The sequence below is a fragment of the Geotrypetes seraphini genome, chromosome 5 (genome assembly GCF_902459505.1).
Source record: "Geotrypetes seraphini chromosome 5, aGeoSer1.1, whole genome shotgun sequence".
NCBI lineage: Eukaryota > Metazoa > Chordata > Amphibia > Gymnophiona > Dermophiidae > Geotrypetes > Geotrypetes seraphini.
In genome coordinates, this window is record NC_047088.1 from 108,568,918 (window position 1) to 108,589,210 (window position 20,293).

At 43.5% G+C, this 20,293-nt stretch overlaps 1 protein-coding gene across 2 annotated transcripts in view; it reads left to right on the forward strand.

Annotated features, from left to right (window-relative positions):
• LOC117360975 (septin-4-like) overlaps positions 1 to 20,293 on the forward strand; it is a 49,756-nt gene that overhangs the window by 16,277 nt on the left and 13,186 nt on the right. For both annotated transcript variants that reach the window (XM_033945687.1, XM_033945688.1), the window contains 3 exons: positions 9,523 to 9,640; positions 10,382 to 10,483; positions 14,967 to 15,066. In XM_033945687.1, coding sequence (XP_033801578.1) covers positions 9,523 to 9,640; positions 10,382 to 10,483; positions 14,967 to 15,066 — 320 coding nt within the window. The remainder of the gene's footprint in view (positions 1 to 9,522; positions 9,641 to 10,381; positions 10,484 to 14,966; positions 15,067 to 20,293) is intronic.

Consider the following 20,293-nt stretch of genomic DNA (forward strand, 5'->3'; position numbering starts at 1 on the left):
TGTTTCGCCGTGAGGCTTTTTCAAGATTAAGTCCCCCTTTTTCAGTTCAAACAGACCATCCCGATATCCAAACTTTCTTTGATAGATCTTTCGAAATGGTCAGGGGGGCCCTATGAAGGAGGACATCAACATTCTTTTTCCAACGGTGATGGGCCCCTCCAGCATCGATCGGCAACGTGGCCATCCCCCCAATCGGCAAAGCACCCCCCCCAATCGACAGAAAGTAAGACAAACAAGCAACATGGGTAAGAAAGGCAATGGAAACTGTAATTTTGCAGGCAGTGCTGCTTGCCCAAAGCTCCCCTCTGACGCGCCCAGGCGGAAACAGGAAGCTGCGTCAGAGGGAAGCTTTGGGCAAGCAGAACCACTTGCAAAATTACAGTTCCTGTTGCCTTTCTTACCCGCGTTGCTTGTTTGTCTTACTTTCTGTCGATTGGGGGGGGGATGCTTTGCCGATTGGGGGGATAGCCACGTTGCCGATCGATGCTGGAGGGGCCCATCACCGTTGGAAAAAGAATGTTGATGCCCTCCTTCATAGGGCCCCCCTGACCATTTCGGGCCCTAGGCACATGCCTACTGGGCCTATTGGTTAATCTGGCCCTGGGCTTAGTGCACGGCTTCCTAACTCAAATGTAAAGAAAAGGTTTGCTCCTTAATGTGGTAAGCAAATAATATGCAAATCCTTCCTTTATTCTACGGTAATGGCATTGCTTCTTTCATCGGTAGGTGGATTGCAAAAGAGGTTTGCCTTCCTGCATTGGGCTTGGCTCCAGATGTGGGAAGAGATGGAATAGCTTTGGGATTGTGGCATTCTTTCCAACTGCTTGCCTTGGAGTCTTTCTCCAGGATATTTTCCCATGTTCATGCTTTGGAGTGTCCACTGGATCCAATACCTTACAGTTGGTTATAGGTTTCTTTCTATGGTTTGTTGCCTTTGGCTTTAAAAAACAGTGGAGGGTGATATTCAGCTGGTGGCACTCAAGATTTTGCTGACTACTGTACACCACTACTGGTTGTAGACCTGGAAATTCAATGCCAGACCATGTCCAGGCTCAGGCATTGAATTTCTGGGTTTAGAGAGCAAGCCACACTAAAGCTGGTTAAGTGTGATATTCAGCATTTAACCAGCTATGGTTATGTCCAAAGATTTAAAATTACAGCAGTCGGAGAGAAAGTAGGTGGGGGAGTCGGGAGCTGGAGTGAGAGGTTGGATGGACATGGATCCAGGTTAGAATTTGATGGTCATAGTGTTTTTATTATCTCTGAGAGGTCTTCATGTGTGACTATATCGAAATGCGTTAGGATTTCATGTGAGGAATTCCTGATTGAGTGAAAGGGGGTAGTAGCATTTGGTGCCTTTTGGGTTATTGTGTCAAGGTTTTTGTGAATACAGCCAATTTTTTCTTGAAAGAACAAAGAGAGGGATTTGTTGTCAAAGTTGGATTGGATGTTGTGTTGGTTGCCTTGGGAAACTGTAAGGAGATCATTTGTCAGTGTGAAAAGGCTTCTGGATCTGTTTGGGGCTTTTTGTAGTAGCAATGTGCAGTGGCGTACCTAGGGTATGTGGCACCCGGGGCCCATCATTTTTTGACACCCCCCCCCCCTCATGTAAAATTTTTTTTTTTTTTTTTTTTTTTGCAATAACCATGAAATGGAATAAATGGTCAGAATAGAAACAGGCAGTGAAAATTTTCTTTTTTTTTTTTTTTTTTTTTCCAAAGTATTTTTATTGAGAATGGCAAAAGGTCCAGACAAGCAACCATGGTCTGTACAGAAACTTATACATTATCAAAAAGAACACAGAATGAGAGTAACAGCAACAACAAGCATGAACAAGCCTCTCCCAAGAGAAAATTGCCAATGAGAGGCATAGCAATACACAACAAAAGGCCAAAACTTGGGGCAAGCAAACAAATCCCACCCCAGAACCCACAAGAATAATAAGCCGGACTAGACCCTCAGCCATATTTTATAATGAAAAAAACCCCCACAAGCAACAACACCCAGACCGCTCACCAGACACACCAATCCGCACAACAAGCACCCAAGAAACACCCAGCCACCACCCAGACAAAACTACCAGACACACCTACCCCACCAAGCCCAGACCCAACCCCCCCTCCCCAGAGAGTGCAAGCGCAAAGTGGACCGTGAAAAGGGCAGCTGCAGAAGTGGAAAGCCCCAGATAAGTAGGTTAGCTAAAGAAAGCCCACAGATAGAAGAAATCAGGATAACAGAAGTTCCAACAAATGCTCCCAAAGAAAATTTTCTTTTATTGAACCTCATTTATGTAACCATTATTCCAAACATAACATAACATAAATTATGTCTGAATTGTCATGACATCAGAAGTACATATGGAGTAGTTGCAGGTGATGCTTGGGACAGTTCTGATTATGTTAGTTTGGTTTTATGTGTTTTTTTAATAGAAGGGTTTTTATTTCTTTTTTTAAGGTTTTGTAGTTTGTGGTCGAGGTCAATAGGTTGTAGAGTTGGGGGTCAAGTGTTGCAGCTCGAATGGCTAGGAGGTTGTCGAACAGTTTTTTTCTTTTGACGTTTTTGGTTGGAGGGTGTGTGAATGGTGCGTGAGTTCTCCTATGTCTGTTTGAAGTGGATTGAATTATTTAGCTGAAGAAATTAGTTACCCCCCCCCCCCATTCCACACACATTAATTCTCTTCCATTTTTGTTCCCATTATAAAAAAACACTGATAAGTTCCCAGGAAAAAAAATACATTAAAATAAGAAGTGAAAACAAAGGCCCCTACAGATGAGAACATAACATAAGAATAGCCTAACTGGGTCACACCAATGGTCCATCATGCCCAGTAGCCCATTCTCATGGTAGCCAATAGTGCTGCCCGATTCAGAGAAAAATATTTCATTCGATCCGATTCACCCTGTTGAATCGATTTTTCGATTAGATTCACTGTTAATGACACCGCTTTTTAAGTTTAAACAAAGTATAACAATAAATTTCACAACAACAATAAATTTCACAAAGTACTTAAAAAAAAAAAAAATCACATTTTTCCATTAAAGCAGTTCTGGAGACATTTGCTTGAACAGTCTTTTTTCCCAGTCCATAAGCAAGCAATATGAAAAAGATTTCCTTAATTATCTACTCAAACATTTTTGCTATTTACTTTTATTGTACCTATACTATTATTCAGTAGAAAAAATGGACTTAACTGTGCAGGAAATGAATCTCCTCATACACCCACCATATAGTGCAAAAATGTGCAAAGGTCTGTTTTTTTCTTTCGATCACTACATAGCCTAATGCCACACAAGCAGCGCTGTTACAAACATATTCTGAAGGTCAATGCTAAGGTTGACAAAGTTTCCTTCCTTGGACCAGAAGGAGATACTGACAAACCACTGGAAGAGATTCTAAAACAACTACCCAGAAATAACACCCAAAGACCCACTCAGTGTGTGAACCAGTTGAGTGGAGTGGACTAACTGGGGGTGGAAATGGGCCCAGAGTTTGCTCAGCAGAATTTCCCAGACTACCTCTTCCTCTCAACACACTGACATGCTACCACCACCACCAACACTAGGAACACCTCACCGAGTATGCCAGCAATGCTTATAAACTTTATAAAACACATTATTATATTTTCTTATAAAGCATATATTTTAACTGAACTCAGCCTTGCCATTCACAAAAATAGAAAAGTTCCCATTTCAAGCTGTCTCATGTACACTTTTCAAATCTAACATATTGTAATCACAAAACAGAAAATAAAATTATTTTTTCTACCTTTTGTTCTCTGATCAATATTCAAATCTTGTTGGTCCCAGGCTCTTGTTGTCTTGCTTGCCAGGGTCTCCTTTCTCCGTGCTAACCATCCGTCTGCCATCTCTGTTCTCCCCTTCCGTTTCCCTTCCCTCTCCCGGAGATCTGGCATCTTTCCTTTTTTTTGTCTCCATCCACAGATTCACCTTTTCTCAACTCCCCACCACCCCAGGATCCACCATCTCTCCCTTTCTGTTCCCAACTATCCTCCTATCCAGTATCTCTATCCCCCCTCCACACCATCCCCTGTTTCCAAGTTCTCTCCCTTTCTGTTCCTTCCCTCCCTAAATCCCATTATGCACCATCTCTCTCCCACTCCTCTGTTTTTAGACCCATTATTTCTAACCCCCAAAGTCTGGCATATGCATGTATCTTTGAACCCCCCCTTCCCTCTCTCCCTCTGTGTACTTTTACACCAGGACCCCCTCCCCCGAAGGTCTGTCCCCCCTCCGAAGGGCTACACCCCACCCCTGAATACCTGCACCCCCCGAAGGACTTTACCTCCCACCCGAAGGTCTGTCCCCCTCTGAAGGCCTAAACCCCACCCCTGAAGGACTGCACCCCCCCCGAAGGCCTGCACTCCCTTGAAGGTCTGCACCCCCCCGAAGGCCTGTCCCCCCCTTGAAGGCCTGTCCCACCCCCTTGTAGGCCTGTCCCCCCTTTAAGGCCTGCCTGCCTGCCTTTCCCCCCCTTGAAGGCCTGTCTCCCCCTTGAAGGCCTGCACCCCCCTTGAAGGCCTGCACCCCCCCTTGAAGGCCTGCACCCCCCCTTGAAGGCCTGTCCCCCCCCTTGTAGGCCTGTCCCCCCCCTTGTAGGCCTGTCCCCCCCCTTGTAGGCCTGTCCCCCCCTTGAAGGCCTGCCTGCCTTTCCCCCCTTGAAGGCCTGCACCCCCCTTGAAGGCCTGCACCCCCCCTTGAAGGCCTGCACCCCCCCTTGAAGGCCTGCCCCCCCCCTTGAAGGCCTGTCCCCCCCCCTTGTAGGCCTGTCCCCCCCCTTGTAGGCCTGTCCCCCCCCCTTGTAGGCCTGTCCCCCCCTTGAAGGCCTGCCTGCCTTTCCCCCCTTGAAGGCCTGCACCCCCCTTGAAGGCCTGCACCCCCCCTTGAAGGCCTGCACCCCCCCTTGAAGGCCTGTCCCCCCCCTTGTAGGCCTGTCCCCCCCCCTTGTAGGCCTGTCCCCCCCCTTGTAGGCCTGTCCCCCCCTTGAAGGCCTGCCTGCCTTTCCCCCCTTGAAGGCCTGCACCCCCTTGAAGGTCTGCACCCCCCCAAAGGCCTACACCCCCCCCCCCGAAGGTCTGCACCCCCCTGAAGGCCTGCCTGCCCCCCTTGAAGGCCTGCACCCCTTGAATGTCTGCACCCCCCCCCCGAAGGCCTGTCCCCCCTTGAAGGCCTGCCTGTCACCCCCTCCCCCTTGAAAGCCTGCTTGCCTGCCCGCCCGCCCCACCCTGAAGGCCTGATGCCCCGACCCACCCCGAAGGACCGCTCGCCCCCCTGGCCTCCCCGCACCACCTATGAACAGCCGCAGCAGGATCGCGAAGTCAGCGTCGGGTACCAGCCCTAAGGGGGTGTTCCCGGCCTTGCCGTTCAGTCCCCCGCCACCCCCGAAGGACCGCTCGCCCCCCTGGCCTCCCCGCACCACCTATGAACAGCCGCAGCAGGATCGCGAAGTCAGCGTCAGCGATCCCTGCTGCTTCCTGCGCCACGGTCCCGCCCCTCCTCTGACGTCAGAGGAGGGGCGGGATCGCGTCGTAGGAAGCAGCGCAGGGATGCTGACGCTGACTTCGCGATCCTGCTGCGGCTGTTCATAGGTGGTGCGGGGAGGCCAGGGGGGCGAGCGGTCCTTCGGGGGTGGCGGGGGACTGAACGGCAAGGCCGGGAACACCCCCTTAGGGCTGGTACCCGGGGCGGCCCGCCCCCCCGCCCCCCCCCTAGGTACGCCACTGGCAATGTGTAGTAGGCTTTTTATGCTTCATGAGTGGCTGATTTATATTTGACAGATAGTCTTTTCCAGTGGGCTTTGTTCGCCTTGTCTTTGCATTTAGTTTATCTCCTTTCTGCTTTCCTTAGCTCTCTTTTTTTTAAATCTTAGATCGTCGATAAACCAAGGAGAGAAGTTGTGAGGGTTAGATTTTGATTCTTTGGCAAGGACTATGTTTTCATAGAGGGATTTTATCCCCCATGTGCCAGTTTGAGGTGGCCTCATTGATGGAGTGGTTGTTTGAGTCAGTTGCTTCTCTTACCCCATCCAAGGTGCAGAGACTGAAGCAGAAGGTGAGGGACAGGATCCTGAGCATCCTGATGGGATAGAAGGGATAGAAGACAATTCATTTCACAGAGGGCTCAAGTCTTTCCAAGGGAACTGCAGTTATTTGGGCTGCAAATGTGGCTCCATATTATCCAGGCTTTGAACCCACTCTCATTCATGCTACCACAGAGCCTTTCTCCAGAATCCTCACTGCATCTCATTCCGCATGGTGTTTTGTGATATCAATGCTCTTGTTCCTACCCCTTCTCCTTCTGAAAATATCCCATTTTAAAGATGTTTAGAAAATACTCCTCACATTTTTTTTGAAAGTAGGTAGACTCCTTGTAACAGTAACATAGTTCTCTTTAGGCTCAGGAGTAATCTTTTTTTTATTTTTATTTTTCAAATTCTTTATTCATTTTTCCATCTTACATCAAGAACACAATATTACATCATTTAAACTTCGTAAACATCACTTGTATTTCTTTTAACATCATCTTAAAAACATACATTTATACCCTCCCCTTCCCCTTCCCACAAATATTTTAATCAAAAATATCATATAAATATTATCAATTGATTTAACCTTAATCTAACTTTATGCCCTCCCCCCTATGTATAAGTGTACTTTCAATGGATAATGGTGTCTAATCATTGCAATAAATTGTCAATGGCCCCCAAATCTTTTTAAAATTATTATAATTTCTTCTTTGTATGGCAATTACTCTTTCCATTTTGTAAATGTGGCATAATGAATTCCACCAGAAGGTATAGTTTAGCCTATTGTAATTTTTCCAATTACTGGAAATATGTTGTATGGCGACTCCTGTCATCTAATATAATAAAACGCTAGGCCGCGCATGCGCACTTCCTATGTGTGTGCCGGTTTTCCGTGAGCTGTAGCGACACATAGGAAGTGCGCATGCGCGGCATATGCTCTGTCCTGCTCCATGTTGCCTTCGCCGCCTCTCCGCTCTCTCTCTTCCTCCACCCCCCCCCGAAGCGGATGTCGACCGCAGCGGCCCGAGTCGGATGTCTTTGCCGTCACCGCCTCTCCACTCTCTCTCTTCCTCCCCCCTCCCCCCCGAGGCGAAAGTCGACCGCTGCGGCCCGAGTCGGATGTCGGTCGTGGCGGCCCCAGTCGGATGTCTCCAATCAAATCAAAATAAAACAAAAATGCAGACTTTCAAAGGTATGAATGAGTGAGAAGGCACAGAGTTCAAAGATTCCTGGTCACCTGGGTGGGGGGAGAGGAAGCAGAGATGCTGGGCAGGAGATGGGGTCTCATGCCCAATCACTTTAGGCTCAGGCCCACCCAAATGCTGCAACACACGGAAATGGAGGGCAGAAAAGGGGTTGATGGACAGGGGAAGAGGTGCTGATGAACAGGTGGGGGGGCAGAAAAATAAAGACAGGCTTACTGCTAGACAGGGGGAGCAGGAAGGAGGTGATGATGGACAGGGGGAGGTAAAACAAAGGGAGAAGGGCTTCTGCTGGATAAGGTGAGCAGTGATGGGGTGGTGGAGGACACAGGGGAGGTAAAAGGAAGGGAGAATGGACAGGGGGAGCAGGCAAGGGGTGGTAGTGGACAGCCAAGGAAAAAAAAAAAAAAGACAGACAGAAATACAGAAAGCGGTTAAGGAGAGAGAGAGAGAGAGAAAAAAAAGACAGCCACACACACATATATTCTAGCACCCGCTAATAACAGGGGAGGTAAAAGGAAGGGAGAATGGACAGGGGGAGCAGGCAAGGGGTGGTAGTGGACAGCCAAGGAAAAAAAAAAAATGACAGACAGAAAGCGGCTAAGGAGAGAGAAAAAAAATAAAGACAGACACACACACATATATTCTAGCACCCGTTAATGTAACGGGCTATAAGACTAGTGATCAATAAAAGTTTATTATTGCTTGATGAAATTTGACTTTTTGTTCTTATTGACATACTGAACATTATTGTATCATATGATAATGCTACATGGTTTTCTAATAAACAATTAATTTGAGACCAGATTGATTTCCAAAATGCCATGATACAGGGACAATAGAATATTAAATGATCTAAAGTCCCTGCTTCTAGATTACAATACCAACATCTATTAGACTTAGAGCTATCCAACTCCTGTAATCTAACTGGGGTCCAAAATGCTCTATGCAAAAGAAAAAAACAAGTTTGTCTCATAGATGCAGACACTGTAGATCTCATTCTCCAAGACCAAATTCGAGGCCATTGAGACGCCATCATTTGATGCTTTATCTCAATGCTCCAGATGTCCCTAAGTCCATTTTTAGGTTTTTTTATTTATAAATCCATTTATCAATTTATACCACTGTGCGGCTTGGTGACCCAAAAAGTCCACCTGAAAGCATAAGAACTCCGGACTATACTGATTATTGAAAGTTTTCCATTCTGGGAACCCCACCTGAATAGCCTGCTTCAGTTGCAACCATCTAAAGCTTTGTGATTTATTAAGACCCTATTTATGTTGCAACTGTGAAAAGTCAAGCAGCTTACCATCTGAAATAACATCGCCCAAAATTCGTATACCGGCAATCATCCAATGCTTCCAGATGACTTAAATCCGCCAATTTGAATCTTGGAGTTTAACCATATAGTTTGATTAGTTGATTTATAGATTGGAATAGGCATTAAATTACTAACATACCGGAGAGTTTTCCAAGTATCCATAAATATTCTGTTTTCTTTATATAACCTAGGCATTTTAATACTAAGAACATGACATAGTCTCAAAGGGAACAAACAAAAAAAGAACTGCAGATATGTGAGACGCTTTACAGCAGTTGGCGATTCTCGGCGCATCGGACCTTTTGGTTTATGACATTTTTATTCTACAATTTTTTGTGGCATATTTTTCCAAACCTTTTTTCATCTTGGACCCCCGACGAAGGTTTGTCCGAAACATGGACCGTGTCGGGTCCATTGTTTGGTAAAAAGGTTTTTATATATTTATATTTGTCACAATAAATTTCGCCTGCATCTTGTACATATCTGCAGTTCTTTTTTTGTTTGTTCCTGGTTGGTTTTTTCTGCAGACAAGGTTGGACCTTTCCTCCCTTTTTGTTGCTCATAGTTTCAAAGGGAACATGAGTCGCCATTCCAACCACAACCAATCTGGAGTATTATCAATGAGCTCTGGGAGTAATCTAAGAAAATTCTTTTTTACAGAAAGAGTGCTAGATGAACGGAATAGTCTCCCAGTGGAGGTGGTGGAGTCAAAGACTGTGTCTGAATTCAAGAAAGCGTGGGACAGGCACATGGAATCTCTCAGGGACAGGAGTAGATAGTGGATGCTGGGGATGGGCAGACTGGATGGGCCATTTGCTGTCATATTTCTATGTTTCACCACCAACATTAAGAAGACTTTCTGAACTATAACAAATTATTTTATAATGGGGAACAGTCAAATTATATCACTATTAAGATAGCACCACTCATGGTCTCTTATGTCTTTCTTCCCTGTAGATTGCGTCCTCTGGATGTGGAATTTATGAAAGGAGTTCATGAGAAAGTGAATATTGTGCCAGTGATTGCAAAGGCTGACACACTGACCCCATTTGAGGTGCAGAGACTGAAGCAGAAGGTGAGGGACAGGACCCTGAGCTCTAGAAGGCTGAGCCTCCTGATGGTAGAAGGGATAGAAGGTCAAACAAACAAGGAGAGAGTTCTCCACAAACCAAGCAGAAACAAACAAACCACAGTGGAGATATGAAATAATGTTGGTGTGCACTTTATTCATCAATCATAAAAGTCTGTGCGGTGGCTCGACACGCACGTGTTTTGGCCAATATGGCTTGCTTCACGAGCCTTTTTCAGATTAATCAGTTACTTGAGTGGTGTAGCCTACTATGATTGAAACACCCCATTCAAGTATTATGAATTCTAAGCAATAGAAGATACCATACCGGTCTCTATACACAGGAACAGCTAAACAGAAAAAGGCTCCTGAGGCAGGCTATATTGGCCGAAACACATGTGAGAAGGGATAGAAGACAATTTATTTCACAGGTGACTCAAGTCTTTCTAAGCAAACTGCAGTTATTTGGGCTGCAAAGATTTAATAATCCTGTTGAATTGCAAATACCTCTAATGAAAAGTCTAGGCACAGATACCATGACTGCTCCTGTTGGAACGCACCATCTTTTTTCACCTCTTAAAGCAACACATCCCAAAAAGCCCAGTAATTTCAGTGACTACATTCTGAATAGTTTTATTTTCAGAATACAGTATTTGGCTAGGGTTTGATCTAGTATTGTCATGGCTCTCTCAAATGTTTTCATATGTTCATTCAGCCTCTTATGTTTGCTTCCACCTTTCCACCCAGATCCGTAAAGAAATTGAGGAGCACCAAATCAACATCTACCAATTTCCTGACTGTGATTCTGATGAGGATGAAGAATTCAAACAGCAGGACTTAGCACTCAAGGTAAGAGTGGAGTCATGTGATGATGCCATAGACATGATGTCAAGACAGTTCTTAACCAAGATTCAGATTCAAAAAACATAATTGAGATTGATACAGTGGCGTACCTAGCATATGTGACACCCGGGGCCCATCATTTTTTGATACCCCCCATCTATATGAAAAATATGATTTTTAGTAACAATCTACATATCGCACAACAAGAGTGTACCTAGGAAAAGGCAGCATCTTAAACACTGCAGTGAGCATTAGAACACCAACACATACATTGTAAAACTAAACAAACCAGATCCTGCACAGTCAATTGATCCTGTACAGTCGATGCTATCAGAAAGCCATGTCCCTTTCATACACACAGACAGATACACCCTCGCCCAATATGGAATAATCACAAACTAAAAATAGAAATATGTAGACAAAAGTTAAACTGAACTGCCAAGAAACCAGACTCTGCATACAATGCAACACCACAACACGACAAAAACAGTAATACATGTCCTCTAATACTGTGCAAAATATAAAGACAGTAGATGTAAATTTGAAAAAACTGATACATAACAATCACCACTTTACAAATTAACAAATAAAAATAAAACAAATAATGAGAAATAAGAAAATACCATTTTATTGGACTAATCCCTGTAAGCTTGGTTCTCATCCCCACAAACCACCTGATTCCATCCACACAAGCCTTGAATTGTTTTATATTGAACTTATTATATTAAAGTATAAAAATAAACAATATTCTGTACAATTTTCAATTTATAAATCAGTGTCTTCTCCCCACTCTCTCTTCCCCATTTCCCTTCAACGTCCTCAGCCCACTCTCTCTCCACTTTCCTTCAGCGCACGCACATAAAAACAAGCAAGTAATTTTATATCATTTTCCTTCTATTCATTCATAGAAATTAAAGTCTAAATAATGCCAGTCACATAACAAAACATGATTTTACAAAAATAATTCCCTGCACGGTCAAGCCTGCAAGGATTACTAGATGTCTTTCAGCAGCTCCCCTCCCTCCCTCCCCCTTACCTTCATGGCCAAGTCAAAATGATCTACCAACAATAAAATTTTAAACATACAAAGCACACTGTATGCAGAAAAAAATGTTAATTATTATTTATATTCCGCAGGTTTTCAATGAGGCCAAGGCAGATGAATTTATGCAATGTCACCTCAGTAACAACTATACAAAAATAGACAAATATACCCCCTCCCTTTTTACTAAACCGCAATAGCGTTTTTAAGCACAGGGAGCTGCGCTGAATGCCCCACGCTGCTCTCGATGCTCATAGGCTCCCTGCGCTAAAAACTGCTATTGCGGTTTAGTAAAAGGGGGCCATAGGGCAAAATATAGACAGCATATATAAATTCTCAAAACGGACACATTTTGATCACTAAATTGAAAATAAAATCATTTTTCCTACCTTTATTTGGTAATTTCATCACTCTCTGGTTGCACTTTATTCTTCTGACTGTGCATCCAATATTTCTTCGCTTCTTTCAGCTTCCTGTATGCTTCCTCTCCTCCAGACCTCATTCCCTCCCCCAACTTTATCTTTGTTTCATCCTGCCCCTTCTTTCTTTCTCTCTTCATGCCCCCTTTCTTTCTGTATGTCTGTCTTTCTCTCTCCGTGCCCCATTTCTTTCTTTCTTTCACCCTGCCCCCTTCTTTCTCTCTCCATGCCCCCTTTCTTTCTTTCACCCTACCCTCTTATTTCTTTCTCTCTCTCCATGCCCCCTTTCTTTCTGTTTGTCTTTCTCTCTCTCTCTCTCTCTGTGCCCCATTTCTTTCTTTCACCCTGCCCCCTTCTTTCTTTCTCTCTGCATGCCCCCTTTCTTTCTCTTTCTTTCTTTCTCTCTCTCCCCATGCCCCATTTTTTTTCTTTCTTTCACTCTGCCCCTTCTTTCTTTCTCTCTCCATGCCCCCTTTCTTTCTCTGTCTGTCTTTCTCTCTCTCTCCCCATGCCCCATTTTTTTTCTTTCTTTCACCCTGCCCTTTATTTCTTTCTCTCTCCATGCCCCCTTTCTTTCTCTGTCTGTCTTTCTCACTCTCTCCCCCATGCCCCATTTTTTTCTTTCTTTCACCCTGCCTCCTTTCTTTCTTTCTGGATCCCTGTCCCCCCCTTTCTTTCTTTCACCCTGCCCCTTTCTTTCTTTCTGGATCCCTGTCCCCTCCCTTTCTTTCTTTCTGGATCTCTGTCCCACCCCCCTTTCTTTCTTTCTGGCTCCCTGTCTCCCCCCCCCCTTTCTTTCTTTCTCCCTGCCCTCCCCCATGCCACCGCCATTTGGAAACATGCTACTGCCACCGCCGCCAGGGAAAGGCTTGCCACTGGCCATCGGAAACAGGCTGGCGCCGAGATCGCCCTGCTTCTCTTCCCCGTGGGCTGACCAACTCTCTACTTGACGTCAATTCTAACATCGGAGGACGTTCCAGGCCAGCCAGGCTGCCCCCCACCTTGGTACGCCACTGGATTGATAGCTTATCCTATGTTGCTAAAATAATATCTAGGGAGGATAATTAGAAAACTTTTTCCATGGGTTAAGTTTATTAACAACAGACATGAGCTTTATTTCAAAAAAAGAAAAAGAATTGCCCTATATACAAAGCTCCCAGTTTCAGGGATATATTTTGTGGCAAGAGTTTGAAAATTCTGTGGAAGATAAATAACCTTGCTTGGTATCTGTAAAAGCACAACTTTAGCATAACAAAAATTATCACAGATTCTCATGAAATTTACTAAACTGCTGTACCCTAATACAGCAGGTTATTAAATCCTATTGGACTTTTTATTTATTTCCAGTCAGAGAAATATATGATATCACTACTTAGTTGGCAAATGGATTTCCTTACAATACAATATCTTTTGTTTTTTACAAAACTTTTCAACATAAACTAGGTTCAGATACCACTATTTGGAAAAATGGTTCTGGCAGGGCAGGACCTATTGTTCTTGCTCCCTATGGCTTTGACAATTGAAGAAGGGGGATCAAAGAAGGAAACTGACTTGATTTTTAATGGGTACAGATAAGGCCCACGGGAGGTGAGGCTACCAGGGATATCTTTGAAAGCTAATGTTTCCTATTTAAGGACGCTTTCAATCTCTGACTCTTTGAACCAGGATGAGCTTCTTACATATTTGATCTCTATATTACAATTCTTTTTTTTTTTCTTCCCTTTTCCCCTTTATTTTTAATTTCTCCTTTTAATCCCTCCCTTATGTTTTTTCCTTATTTGTTTCTTTCCTGTTTTTTTATTGTATTCCTTACCTTTTTTTCCCTATTGACGCTGTAAGTATTTATTATGTTAAGTCTGTGTCTTTTTATGTTGTACCACCCTAACTGTTTTTAATCTTTTTACTTTGTACATCGCTTAGAAGCAAGATTAAGCAATTTTAATCAAATTTTTAATAAAATTTGAAACTTGAAACTTATTTCTGCATTTTGTATGTAACTGGAGCTGGCAGTGTTGCTGTTTGGACCACTAGCCCACCATGGACCATTGGTCTGCCCCAGTATGGCTATTCTTATGGACATCAGACCTCCCTTGAGAAATGAGGACCTTTTGACACAAGTTGGGGGGGGGGGAACGGACAACTGAAGGACTTTCCTAATTAAGCCAGCCTATTTAAGAATCCCCCATATTAGGGAACTGATGTTCCCTGAGAAAATGTAACTACATCTCTGGAGTACACTATAATGAGCTGATTTGTGTGCATTTGCATTCAGCACAGCTCATAACATTACCAGGTGTTGAGTCTGGTTTATTTTTAATTAAATCCATATTAACACATTTTAGCATGCTCAATAATTAATGTTAACACGGTTTAGTAATATTTTGTTAACATAAGAACATAAGAAGTTGCCTCCGCTGGGTCAGACCAGAGGTCCATCGCGCCCAGCAGTCTGCACCCGCGGCAGCCCATCAGGCCCATGACCTGTAATGTGATCCTTTTCTAAGCCCTTTGATCCCTTTTATCCTTCTATCCATACTCTATCTTAAACCCATCTCTACTTCTATCTGTATCCCTCAATCCCCCTATCATTCAGGAATTTATCCAATCCTTCTTTGAACCCCCTTAGTGTACTCTGTCCTATCACAATCTCCGGAAGCGCATTCCAGGCGCATTCTGTGTAAAAAAGAACTTCCTAGCATTGGTTCTAAAATTGTCCCCTTTCAGCTTCTCTGAGTGCCCCCTTGTTCTTGTGGTTCCCAATAATCTGAAGAATCTGTCCTTTTCTACCTTCTCTATGCCTTTCATGATCTTGAAAGTCTCTATCATGTCTCCTCTGAGTCTCCGCTTGGGATGAATCAGTATATAAAACCAAAGATTAGATTAGGTTATAAACCTAGCCAGTCAGGTTCAGGAGAATATTTGACTGAAGATTACTGTAAAAATTAGGTGGTTAGCTTATCTGTTCAGTAGACCTTTGAATAGTCACCAGGTATTTTTGAAAATTGACTCCCTGTGTTTTCATTTCTAGCAAAGTATTCCTTTTGCGGTCATCAGCAGTAACACCGTCATCATGGAGACCAAGGAAAAGGCTGTTCGGGGGAGACAATACCCCTGGGGGATCGCAGAAGGTGGGAAGACAGATTAGAGAGGCAGAGAATACATAAAGTGAAATCTCAAAAGAATGACACAAGATGACTAGAGAGTACAGCACAGACCAAACCCCCTGTAACATCTTGTAGAAAATAAAAGGCTGGTAGCAGTATTCCTAGATGTGAACTAGGAAATTATAACATGGTTACCTCAAAATTATCAAATGTTATAAAATATCCTACACCCCAAAAACATTACAAGCATTACAAATATACAGAGGCACAAAGCTGGAAAGACTGCAATTTTTTCAGGGGGTAGACACACAAATGCTACTCATGTAAAAACAAAACCAAAACATATACCCTAAATTGGCTATTCTGGACAACTGAGGGCCTGAAAAAGGAAAGTCATCGCTACTTTAAGACTTCAAAAACTATAAGAAATGAGGAGATTGTTATATATTTGGTAGGCATTCTCACCTAGTGTGTAAGCGGAATATGGATAACCCCTGTACATAAACAATATTTGGTTGGGACCAGGGCTGGGACTGGAACATTCCAGAAGGCTATAAGCAAAATATGTACTTCAACATTCCTGTCTTTCATAGCACACGGGCTAATAAAGAGTCATTTGGTATTGAACTTAATATATTAAGGCGCTCATTTTCAAAGCAGATGGATGTCTTTAAATGCCTAAAAATGTCCAATTTTTGGAAAGTCAAAATTTGGACATCGCACACAGCAGTTCATCCAAATAGCAAATGAATATATTGAGGATGTGTTTTGGGCAAGACTACGAAGGGCCCAAAAGTAGGATGCTCAACAGGGATTTTCAAATTAGAAGAAACATCCATGTCTAAAAAGAGTCATTTTTATCTAGACTGTCTCAGTCACATCCAAGTTACAAAACATTGCTCTAATTGAGCAGCTGACTACAAGAGGGATTAAGGCATGATCCCCCTCCTTAATCCCCCAGTGGTTGCTGTCCCTTTTCCCTAAAAGTGAACCTGGAATGGAAAACTAGGTTCTGTCAGCTTCTGATATTATAGTCATTCTGAATAAAGCAACAAACAGGTCAGAGGAATAGCTTAATGGTTAGTACAGTGGCCTGTAAATCAAAAAACCTAGATTCAAATCTCACTCCTGCTTTTTTTTGTGTTTATAATTCTGAGCCTTCCAGAAACAGAAAAATACCTATTGCACCTAAATATATGACACCTGCAAGGCTGAAGGCTACTGAAGTGGTGTGCATTCAGGTACAGTAGGAGTTTTCAGGTACAGAAGGAATCACATTTACCAAAATAAATTAGTAATAATGGGATTTGACCCTGTGTCCCTTGGTTTACAAACCACTGTATTAACCACTAGGCCATTCTTCTTGCTCTGCAAGGATGTCTGTGTTCCTGTTTTTTGTTGTTCCATAACTGAACATTTCACTTTGGGAAAATGACTGTTCGTTTCAAGTTTATTAAAATTTTGATTAAACGCAAATCAAGCTTCTAAGCGTTTTACAATTTATAATAAAGTAGGGGAAGACAGTACAGACAATTAAACCCACAGATTATACTTTTGTACATATTCAGTGTAAAAATGTCCATCTCGCAGCTATAATTAAACAGGAAATGTAGACATTGTTCCTGTTTGATAATGGTTGTTTGATGGATGGGGTTTTATTGGACTTTATGAGCAGAATGGTTTTTTATTGGATTTATATATATATAGCCACCAAAAAATATTCATACACTATACCAAGACCAAAGACTATGGGCTCCTTTTATCAAGCCGCACTGGCGGGGTTAATGCGCGTGACTTTTCATCACACGCTAACCCCCACGCTGACTAAAAACTACCGCCTGCTCAAGAGGAGGCGGTAGCGGCTAGCGCAGCCGGTGGTTTAACGCGTGCTATTACGTGCATTAAACCGCTAGTGCGGCTTGATGAAAGGAGCCCTATGTAAGGCAAGTTCCCACACTAATACGGAGAAAAGACCTCAATGTTTCCCAGGAATGACAAGTATATAGATGCCATAGAGAAATACATTCTCGGTCTAAGAAAAACTCCGTTCAAAGTTAGATGAATAGCATTTCAAAAATACTGCTTAATATACACTTTCATATAAAAGTAGGAAACCACCATTTATCTTGTTGGATACAATGTGTCCTTTGGTGCATCTGTGCAGTTGAGACTAATCTCCTAGTGCTGATATGAATGCACCGCACGAGAGAAAACTTTAGAATTCCCGAAAGGCCTTGTTTCACATTAACTTTGCATCAGGGGAATTTATTGAAAAACGAGCTACTGCTTTAAAGATTTTCTTCAGAAAAATTGGATTTAAACATTTTTTGATATTGCTCCTTTAAATGGATTAGTGGTTAAGCATATACAGCAAAAATGGAATGGGAATTGTTATGGCTTTACAGATAAAAACTCTCTTTTAATAGGCTTCCCGTAATGTACAACTATATACAAAGATTATTAAAACCAAAATAAAAATAGTTTATAAAAACAATGTTACATAGTTTCAAAATTAATTAAATATTTTTATCAGGAAAATAGCTCTTGGTCTTCTCATAGTAGTGTCACTCACACTTCTTCTCAAACTGGACTGTTATAAAATGTATTATTCTTTCTTTTTATGCCTTTCTTTTCCTTTGTTATACTCTGTAACCTTTATTTCCTGTATTAGTTGGAGTATTTCTTTAGATCACAGGTGTCAAACTCAAGGCCTGCCTGGCTATTTTATGCGGCCCGCAGTGCAAGCGATACAGCGTTTTAATTGCTGCCCCCGGTGTTATCTTCTGGCCGGCTCCCTCCTCCTCACTGCTGCAGTGCACAAAATTGCAGGCGGTGGTTCCTGTGCGTGTCTTCCACCTAACAAGAAGCCTTCTCTCTGATGTCACAACGTCAGAGGGAAAGCTTTCGGATGAGGTGCGGGATGCGCGAGGAGCCGCCGCACGTGGCTTTGCGCACTGCGGCAGTGAGGAGGAAGGAGCCAGCCAGAAGATAACACCAGGGGCGGCAATGAAAATGTGCATTGCACTGCGGGCAGCATAAAACGGCCAGGTGGGAGCAAACCAGAAGGTAAGACACCCACTAGAGGGAGCCACCTAATTGAGGCACAGCATGGAGGGAGGGAGACCACAAAGGTAGGGGGAATGATTTTATTTTCAATTTAGTGATTGAATTGTGTCAATTTTGAGAATTTACATCTACTGTCTATATTTTGCAGTGTTCAGGAAGAAATGCATTTGTTTCTTTTTCTCTGGGGTTGTACAGCATACAGAGTCTTGAATCTTAGGCTTTGTTTATATATATATATATATATATATATATATATATATATATATATATATATATATATATATATATTAGTATTTATAGTTTTTGGTCCCATATATGCATAGGGCGCTTATCTGTGTTCTAGTAGGAATGAATGTTGAGAAACACACAGTGTGCTTTCTGTAGTTTAATTTTGTGGTTAACCATCACGTGTTGTTAATAAGATTATATTGTGTGTATATATGAAAAATGAATGAAAAAAATAGTGCTACAATTAGTGCTATTAGGGGGCAGAGTCTGGGCGGAGATTGGGCGGAGATGGGTGGGGTCTGGCCCGTGACTTAGCCTGTGTTTTGGATTTTGGCCCCTTAATGTGATTGAGTTTGACACTCCTGACCTATGGCAAAGCACTAAAGCTCAGATGGACCCTTGAGTAGGGTTACCAATCTATTGCTGTTCTACTGTACAGTATGTGCTTCTCACTGGACAACCTCCTCACTTAACTCAGTTTTATATTTCTTTCCAAAAGTTCAACTTTCAATAATATTGGGTTACTTTCTCAGAATGGACCTCCTCCTATTCATATTTTATTGGTTGCTTTCTGGAGTAGAGACTCAGAATGTTGTACATGCTTTTACATAGGAAAGAACATTTTGGTAGCCGGCTACAAGTGTGTGTGCTGCATGCCAGGTTTTCTGGTAGGAACGAATGTTGAGAAACATAGTGTGCTTTGTGTAGTTTAATTTTGTGGTTAACCATTATGTATGATTAATAAGATTATATTGTGTGTATATAGTACTCCCCCAAAATTCATAGGGGTTCTGTTCCAGGAAGCCCCGCAAATTTTGAAAACCGCGAATGCGGTTTAGGAGCGGATCGGAGGCAGGAGAGGGCAGCTGGGGCACCAGTGGGTGCTGAAAATCTGGTGCGGGATCATTTTTAGTATTTTTGACCGCCTCTTCTAGGAACTAAAGTCAGGCTACACCAATCAGGAACTGCTTTGACACGCTATCTGGTGTGTCAAAGCAGCTCCTGATTGGTGTAGCCCAGCGGTCTCAAACACGTGGCCCGCGGGCCGCATGTGGCTCTCCAGATTTTATTTGTGGCCCGCGGTCTGGACTGGATCATTCTCTTTCTTTTGGAGCAGCAGCGTGTCTGGCCGGCTCGGTCCATTCAAAGCCGCGGGTTGGCAGCTCCTTGCGCTGTCCACTCCTGCATGGGAAGCCTCTCTGACATCACAACATCAGAGAGACTTCAGACGCAGGCGCGGATCTCACAAGGAGCTGCCACCCGCGGCTTTGAACGGAACGAGCTGGCCAGACAAGCTGCTGCTCCAGTGGCGTACCAAGGGGGGGCGGCCTGCACAGCTGGCCACCCTCCACTGTTCTCCCTAGAGTGCGGCTCGTCTAGAGCAGTGGTACCCAACCTGCTTCCCTTCCCTTCTCACCACTGCCATCGGGGAACAGGCCAGCACCGTGTTCTTTAATCTCCCTGCTTCTCTCGCCGCCTGACGTCAATTCTGATGTCGAGAGGACGTTCTGGCTAGCCAATCGCTGCCTGGCTGCCGGAACGTCCTTTCCGATGTTAGAATTGACGTCGGGCGGCGAGAGTTGGTCAGCCCCGTGGAGAAGAGAAGCATGGAGATCTCGACCTGTTCCCGATGGCGGCAGCAGCAGCAGCAGCCTATTCCCTGGCGGCGGTGGCATGGGGAGGGCAGGAAGGAAGAAAGAAAAAAGGGGGGGGGACAGGGAGCCAGAAACAAAGCAAAAAATGGGACACAGAATCAGAGAAAGACAGACATAGAGAAAGAGAGAAAAAGTTGGGGGAGGTAATGAGGTCTGGAGGAGAGGAAGCATACAGGAGGCTGAAAGAAGGGAAGAAATATTGGATGCACAGTGAGAAGAATAAAGTGCAACCAGAGACTGATAAAATTACCAAACAAAGGTAGGAAAATCATTTTATTTTCAATTTAGTGATTGAAATGTGC